General features: G+C 32.9%; 1 protein-coding gene across 1 annotated transcript; it reads left to right on the top strand.

Annotated features, from left to right (window-relative positions):
- Positions 1-304: 304 nt before the first annotated feature.
- Positions 305-7,839, top strand: LOC149799448 (uncharacterized). Its single transcript, XM_089958791.1, has one exon. The coding sequence runs from the start codon at positions 3,209-3,211 to the stop codon at positions 4,298-4,300; it is 1,092 nt and encodes a 363-aa protein (XP_089814917.1). The 5' UTR covers positions 305-3,208; the 3' UTR covers positions 4,301-7,839.
- Positions 7,840-8,881: the final 1,042 nt, after the last annotated feature.

Raw genomic sequence — 8,881 nt, 5'->3', positions numbered from 1 at the left:
TCAGAGGTCGCTGTATTTCACTGGTGAGGTGGACAATCCGAGTTGTAACCATGGGACAAGGGCTGGAAGGTATATGAAAGCTTAAGTTTCAATTAATTTATTAACGATCATGAAAACACTAATGTCAGTTAATATTCCTGCGATTGAAAATTTTGATCTTAGTTGCTTTAATTTTATGTATAATCGCTATTAACTTAGTATTACAGTGACAGTGTGCATTTGTTCAAAACTGCTTCATTTAAATAACTGTTTATTATAATGGAATTTCAACGAAAAATATAAAAGAGTCATGCAAATACTTTGTATTGATTTATTATTTATTGATACACTGCGAACCTTGAACAAAATTGTAATTATATTCATATGGGTTAAAACTGCATAGATCCTTCATAAGGATGCAATGATGGCTAACAATAGTTGACAACTTATATACCAAGCTTTGAAAAACATTATCTCATTGATACAATAAAAAGAATAACCTATCAACAGAGTCTGAAAATAATTCAATAGCTTCTTCTTCTTCTTCTTCTAATAATAATAACAATAATAATAATAATAATAATAATAATAAACTATCATTATTATTATTATTAATTTCCCTTGATTTCCTATTTTTATTTAACTGTAATAATTTATTATTAATTTTACTATTCTAAGGTCGGCAAGAAAAATTTCAATTGTCCTGATAATGTCCGACTGTAATAGAGCTGTAGAGAAAATATTTTACACAAATATTATGATTTTTCAATGTCAAGCCGGGGTATGAAATATGACATTCTAGATTTCAGAACATACTGTTAGCCCTGGTCTAACATTACTATTAAAATAATTTTACTTGCAAAAGTTTGTAAAGTTTTCATACCCAGACTAAAATGGTTGATTCCTGTCAAAACAATGAGCAAGAGAGCTACTTTTCATTTTGTGCGCTGCCTTGTATGGCATTTGTGGAAGCTGGTTGGTCAATCTTTTCCACTGACTGTTTGGCTGCAGCCCTCAGAAACCTAAGTGCTTCTGGCACAAACATTAAAAAATTTATATTCAGAAGAAACATTGTGTGAATCACGTGGAAAACTTTGCGGTTCTCTGGGTAGCAATATAATGGGGAAAATTATGTCAGCCCACGCTCATATAGGCAACCATTCTGTCCCACTGATAACAACAAAACATCTTGCTTAATTTATGCCATTAAACATCTATATTAAAAATAATTAGGAAGTGTATGTGCATTGAATGCAGGCCAATATGATTAAAATCGAGATATATCGATGTTATGTTGTCGCACTTTAGCAGATGCTTTACCACTCCCACGACTTTTTATGGTAAACAATTCAGAGTATTTTTTATCATCAGTTTATATATTTTTATCATCAGCTTATATATTTTTATCATCAGCTTATATATTTGTATCATCAGTTTATATACAGAATGAAGTATAAATGGGAATCATACCATCCATTACTTGGATAATTTTAGGTATTAATGAAGAAATTAGCAAGAATTGTTACATGTTTTCAATACTCACCCATACTTGCTGAAAAGTATGCATCTGATGAACGTCATTTGCTGGAATGTCTAGTGTCTAGATATGCGAAGGAAAGAAACATAATTGTGAGGATGGTGGCAGGGAAAGTTTGCAGAACCTTTGATTCAATTTGCTTTAAGCGATTTTGAGGATAGTGTGGATGCAGGCCAGCAAGTTTTGTGAAATCCATAGAGGTTAGGAATCCGAGGCATGGCTGTTGTTTCTCAAGTTTTATTTTGAAAATGGTGTGGCTAATTCCCTTGAAAACATTTTAGCAGATACTCGGGTGCATTAAACATGTAGGTCAAATCAAGTATTTTTTATTCATACCAGTACAGTGATCTTATTTCTTTTTACTGCCAACATCTGATATCCTGATATATTTCTTGATGAAGATTTTAAAAACAGAAACATTTCTTTACTTGAAAGGTATATTTTGGATCCAATTATTATTAAATGAGAAATGTTTCATTTATGTGGAGATTATACTAAGCCAAAACAAATGAACATAAAGCTCCGAACAATTAATGCTAATTGCTTTATTTAATGTGTAGTAGGCAGTTGGAAAAGGGAATCTTGATTATGGACAGCAAAGAATGCTGCTGCAAGTGTGTGCATGCAAAAAACAGTACGTGATTATTATTTATTCAGGTCAATTAGCAAAGAATATACCAACTAGTTACAAAAGGAAACGTTTTGAAGAAGAAAACACTTGTTTTCAACCAGCACGTGCAATTCCAATGTTTAAGTACAGCCGATGAAGCAAAGTAGAGAATGATTAATGAAATAATTGATTATAAAGAGTTCTAGATGTTGATAAGAAATGTAACAGCGTCATGCACGTGGATTTGAATCTTTCCATGCGCTTCCTTCATGTTTTGAGTCGTAAAAGCCTAAACAAAATGGATCTCTATCAGCTTAGTGATAGAATTAAAAGACATTATTGAATAAAACTAAATTTTGATAATTTTAAGATTAAAAATTTGCATGCTTTTTGCCATACAGGTTGAATTATCTCCCCTGTCAAATAAATTATAACAATGAGGAAACCCAGATAACCCGAAAAGTCATTGATATCACCGACATAATTAGCTGTTTGGTTTTTATTGAAAGTCACACTGTGAACTAGCCCATTTCCCACAAAGAAGACGAAAGTGTTTCCATATTGCCACGCGTGTAAACCGCTTTCCAGGTGGAACTCTTGCTTCCTTTGAAACACCACTGCAATCACATGTCGATGTGTGAGAATCTTGCAAAAATATATATTCTTTTTTTTCTTCCTATTTATTGTTTAACTCTCAAAAAAGTAATTTAAAATATGAAATTTCCTGGCTTGAAACAGAAGATGTAGCAATATAACTTTTGACTCATCAACTTGATCAGTCAGAATCTAACGCAAAAACGACTTCACTGACAACTCCAAACGAGTTGCTTTGATACATTCGTCTGGGGACAGTGTGCCACACATACAATCATCACTATTGCTGATTCACACTTGAATGTTTGAAATCCTCACTAAGTTGTTATTATATGTAACCAGAGAATATCGTAAGACGTTGCATAATAAACGTGCAAAAAAAATATGAAGAAAAATCATAACTGACTTTCAATCTCTTTTCCTTGTACATTGGGTCAAACAGGTGCAAACAGTATTTATATCTCTCTTTATCTTCCTTTACAGTGACCATGGATTTTCAGAATGTCAGCTCAGTCTATGGAAAATCGACTTTTTGGAGTAGCAATAACATAAGTGGTAAAGATGAAGGCTCAGGGAGGGATCAAGAAAGACTCATTCCCACGGTTTGGTATGTGTACGTGGAAGCAGTGATTCTTGCTTTCGTCAGTTTAGTGGGCTTGGTAGGAAACATCATGGTAATGAAGACCTCAGTCCAAATCACCAACCTTGCAAAGCAAAACATTGTTTTATTTGTCAGTCTTGCCACATGTGATGCCGTCGTTTCTGGCGTACGTCTGCCTAGTCTTGCCTATATGCTGCTACGTCCTAGTTGGGATGATGGTCACTTGGTTTGTGGTATTTGGCTAACCTCACTGATCTTCGTTTTTATTGCCATAATCTCCAACATGTCCTTAGGCCTTCAGCGTCTTCTCATTATGCTCTCCTACCCAACGTACAGAAAATATTTCACCTTCAAGATCGTTTCCGTGTACATTGCAATTCTATGGTTTGGGCTTGCCGCTATCTTTTACAGTCTATATGCACTTTTAAGATACAATGTCACAATATCAGAAACGAATAAAATGTGCTATTTAGAGTCTTATCATGAAAATATTGGACCTCGTGAATCTCTGATTATCAGGGTTGTCATCTTCAGTTTAATCGGATTTGTGCCAATAATTACAACCACTGCCAGCTACATTATCATCGTTGTCAGGATTTTACAGGCAGGTTTGATCAAACTTGATAGGTTTGATGACCGCGCGAGCTACAAGCGCGTGACATTAATTGCCTTTTTCAGGGCCACCATTCTCGTTGGCTTTTGGGCGCCGTATTTATTTATTATAATAGTTAGTCCGGAGTTTCCAGATACCATCAATCCTTTCGTACGTTATTTTGATTATGTTTTCTGTTTGCATTCTGTATTCACACCGTACATAACACTACAAGACACCGACTTTAAAACAGCACTTCACAAGCGTCGACAGTGTATCTTCCAGCAAAATGACAGGATTCATCAGAATTCAACGAAGCTGAGCAGACGTCTTGGTTGTAGTAATATTACATCTGCAGAAATGAAATCTTTCAAACAAACAGAATAATTCATGATCTACACACACACACATGCACACACAAAAATCGGGCATTGTTAGCTGCCTCAGTGAAGTGATTTTTTATATATTTATTTAAGTTGGGAGTATGTATATTGGTTGAGGTGTAAACTTTTATTATCATGTATGTTGTTACTGTTGTAGAAATGCTTCATGTAGATGTAAATTGTTATTGTCACGTCTCTTGCTATTGTTGTAGAAATGCTTCATGTAGATGTAAATTGTTGCTGTCACGTCTGTTGTTACTGTTGTAGAAATGCTTCATGTAGATGTAAATTGTTGCTGTCACGTCTCTTGATATTGTTGTAGAAATGCTTCATGTAGATGTAAATTGTTATTGTCACGTCTCTTGCTATTGTTGTAGAAATGCTTCATGTACATGTAAATTGTTACTGTCACGTCTGTTGTTACTGTTGTAGAAATGCTTCATGTAGATGTAAATTGTTGCTGTCACGTCTCTTGATATTGTTGTAGAAATGCTTCATGTAGATGTAAATTGTTACTGTCACGTCTCTTGCTATTGTTGTAGAAATGCTTCATGTAGATGTAAATTGTTACTGTCACGTCTCTTGCTATTGTTGTAGAAATGCTTCATGTACATGTAAATTGTTACTGTCACGTCTCTTGCTATTGTTGTAGAAATGCTTCATGTAGATGTAAATTGTTACTGTCATGTCTGTTGTTACTGTTGTAGAAATGCTACATGTTGGTGTAAATTGTTACGTCAGGTCTGTTGCTATTGTTGTAGAAATGCTTCACATAGATTTTAACCTGAAAAACAATAAGTCTGATGTTTTAATTTCCAATATGACATTATGATCGATTCTTGTTGATTGTTTCTGCAACAAAAAGTGTACACTATAATTTTCAAAGTGAAACAATCTAAATCCTTTTGTTGCTCTCCCTTTCAACTTAAATATCAAAGTCAATAAATTTAAACAATTTGACAGTATATTAATATCATTATGATGACATGAGAAAGGAAGAATAAAAAATGGTTCACTTTGCTACCCGAATTAAGGGCCTAAACATTCTATTTTCAAACGATATGAGCTGAGTTTGTTTCAATGCCAAATGAGACATAATCTATTGGGATGACAAGGGTCAGTATCTTTATACATGCAAGCTGAAATTAATTTCAAGAAAAACAATCTGCTTATTGAATCTACCATTCCAAAATAGCAATAAAACGTGATCATTTCTTCATCTGAGTAAAGATCAAAGCAAAGTGGGAAAAGAACATTTTAAAGCTGAATGAGTCAGGAATATCTAAGTTCTGATTTACAGAAACTCCTCCTGCCAAAACAATGTGATTACAAATATCTAAACTGGAGAAATTTCTTTTCTAAGAAAAGAATGTGGAATATCATTATATTGCACTAAAATAGAGAAACAGTTTAAGGGTGGCAGAAACATGTTTCTTGCAGATTTCTTAGGAAACAGGAAAAGTGGGCAACTGTTGATCGTTTCACGAAGCTTTCACAGATTGCAATAAAGCACATTGATTTGTCAACAATTAGTAAGGTATAAAGTGAGCTATGATGACAGAGGTAGTGAATGCCAGTACTCATATATGTCTCCCTATTCAACAATCTAGGAACAAGTGTTGAAAAAGAATAAAATATTCCAGGCAGGGATATTTGGTTGGGACAGTGTTTTGAATGTTTTCTTGCAATACAGAAAAGCTACTGAAGCATTAATGAAGGTAAAATGCTTTAAGTCATTAGTAGTCTATTTCTTCCAAATCCAATCAATTAGGACAAAGTGTTGAAAAAGAAAAAAACAGAGTCAAAATACAGGTTAGCTAAATGCAAAAACAGCCTGGCCATTTCAATTTTATTTCGCCCGCTTCCAGTTAATGCACGAACAAATATTTATTTTCATTATTTTAAGACATTTATCAAAAGCTGGTGACATATTGTGCAATTGTGCTAAGGCTTTTTATTACTTAGGTGTCATTAGATTCCTATAGATACATTTTTGTGATTGCATATGTATGTATGCTTGTGGGTGGATGCATATATGTACATGTACACATGTACATATATTTATATATATATATATACTACCATACTGGTCTGCATGAATGTTTCTAATTTGTGCATGTACTCTATTAAGTCATGTACAAGCCAGTGTTATGTATAACCGTGTGTCATGTATAACCATGTGTCATGTACAAGCCAGTGTCTTGTATAACCATGTGTCATGTACAACTGTGTGTCATGTACAACCATGTGTCATGACAACCATGCGTCATGTATAACCATGTGTCATGTACAACCATGTGTCATGTACAAGCCAGTGTCTTGTATAACCATGTGTCATGTACAACTGTGTGTCATGTACAACCATGTGTCATGTACAAGCCAGTGCCTTGTATAAACAAGTTTCATGTACAACCATGTGTCATGAACAACCATGTGTCATGAACAACCATGTGCCATGTACAAATTATGTTACTGTTTTCATACAATGCAGGTTTGATCTATCTTGTGTATAAATAATACTGAATATAATCTGTTAGCAGACTACTAGTCATACTTGTTTATGAATGAAACTGAATGTCACTATAGTACTATTCATATTGTGTAAGAATAATACTGAATTTGTTCCTATACTGCTATTTATGCTTGTGTATGAATAATACTGAATGTTATTTGTTATTATACTGCTATTCATACTTGTGTATGAATAATACTGAATGTTATTTGTTATAATACTGCAATTTATACTTGTGTATGAATAATACTGAATGCTATTTGTTATTGTACTGCTATTATACTTGTGTATGAATAATACTGAATGTCATTTGTTACTATACTGCTATTATACTTGTGTATGAATAATACTGAATGTTATTTGTTATTATACTGCAATTTATACTTGTTTATGAATAATACTGAATGCTATTTGTTATTGTACTGCTATTATACTTGTGTATGAATAATACTGAATGTTATTTGATACTATACTACCATTCATACTTGTGTATGAATAATACTGAATGTTATTTGTTATTATACTGCAATGTATACTTGTGCATGAATAATACTGAATGTTATTTGTTACTATAATACTATTCATACTTGTATATGAATAATACTGAATGTTATTTTGTTTCTAGCATGACCTTTCAGGTTTATATAAACAGTACTGATCTACTCTAAAATATGGCCACATTACTAACAATAGAAAACCATTAAATGACTTTTTAAAAACTTTCTTACAAAATGATACTGAGCCACCATCAAATATGGCCAACATTATTAAAATAGAAAAAAACTTTAAAAGATTTCTTTAAAATAGTGCTGAATAGAATTGTATCAAACTCAAATAGAAACTTCCAGGTATAAGACTTTTCATTCAGGCACAAAGAACTTCAATGTTTTACAAAGAATGAGGATTCACCATTAAATATGACTTCCATTACTGAAAATGAAACATTTTTAAGCATCTCCAAAAATTTGCCAAATAGAATTTGACAAATCCTGATGGAATGCACTATAACATGAACACCATTTAAATATATACAAAATGTTATCTCATATACCTTAAAGTATGGCCACTGTTACAAGCAAATTGAACATAAAAAGATTTGAATGACTTTTTAAACAAATTTGATCAAATCTGACAGAAAGCATCACATTATAGTGGGGTGGTGGTTAATGTTTGTACAGCTGATGTTGATTTACCATCAAATATTGCAGCAGTTACTAAATACAGAAAAAACCCTTTAAATGAATTATACACAAACACCGCTCAACAGAATCTTATCAAATTTGGGCAGAAACCATCCCAGCACAGAAGGCTTTTAATTTTATACACATTCTGTCAATCAGCCAGCCACTTTTGCTAAAACTAAATCAGAAAAACATTTAAATGATTTCTTGTAGAAGAAAAAAAAAATGCTGAATGGAATTTATCCAACTTTGACATAAAAAGTCTTGACACTGGTGCCTTTCAATATTGGATAAATGATACTGATGTGTCAACTTACTAAATAATAATAATAATAATAATAATAATAATAATAATGATAATAATAATAATAATAATAATAATAATAATAATGTGGATTTGGTACAGAGCATAATCTTTAGAAGCTCTAAGCAGTTAGCAATATTGAAAAACACAACACAAACACCATGAAATTACAAAACCAAAACATGCTGGTACACAAAGAATGTTGTCCATATTACTTTATTTTAACAGTGGGAACAATGAGAATTACAAGTGTCAGAAGAGAAGCAGAAATTGTACATGGGTGAGGTCAGTTAGATGTGTTGGACTGGAGCCAGTCAACAAAATGTAGCATAGTGAACAGATTTTGTGTTTGATTCTACATCAAACAGGTAGACAGTGAAGGTTACAGTGCAGGGGGTAGGTGTGCTCAGTTTCTTGTACTCTTAGCATGATCCAAGCGGATATGTTTTGAACTTTTTGAAGTTTCTCAAGTAGATACTAAGATGAACCAGACAGAAGTGAATTAAAATAGTCCAGTCTTGAAAGTACTAAGGAACACACAAGTGTTTTAGTGGCATCAACCAACAGAAAATTGCAAATGGAGCTGAC

The sequence above is a fragment of the Sinohyriopsis cumingii genome, chromosome 5 (assembly GCF_028554795.1).
Source record: "Sinohyriopsis cumingii isolate HCF-2022 chromosome 5, ASM2855479v2, whole genome shotgun sequence".
NCBI lineage: Eukaryota > Metazoa > Mollusca > Bivalvia > Unionida > Unionidae > Sinohyriopsis > Sinohyriopsis cumingii.
The sequence above is the reverse complement of the archived record's forward strand: the minus strand, read 5'-3'. Positions and strand labels throughout refer to the sequence as shown.

Excerpts from the sequence above, each read along its gene's own strand:
- LOC149799448 (XM_089958791.1), top strand. The coding sequence starts at position 3,209 with ATGGATTTTCAGAATGTCAGCTCAGTCTATGGAAAATCGACTTTTTGG.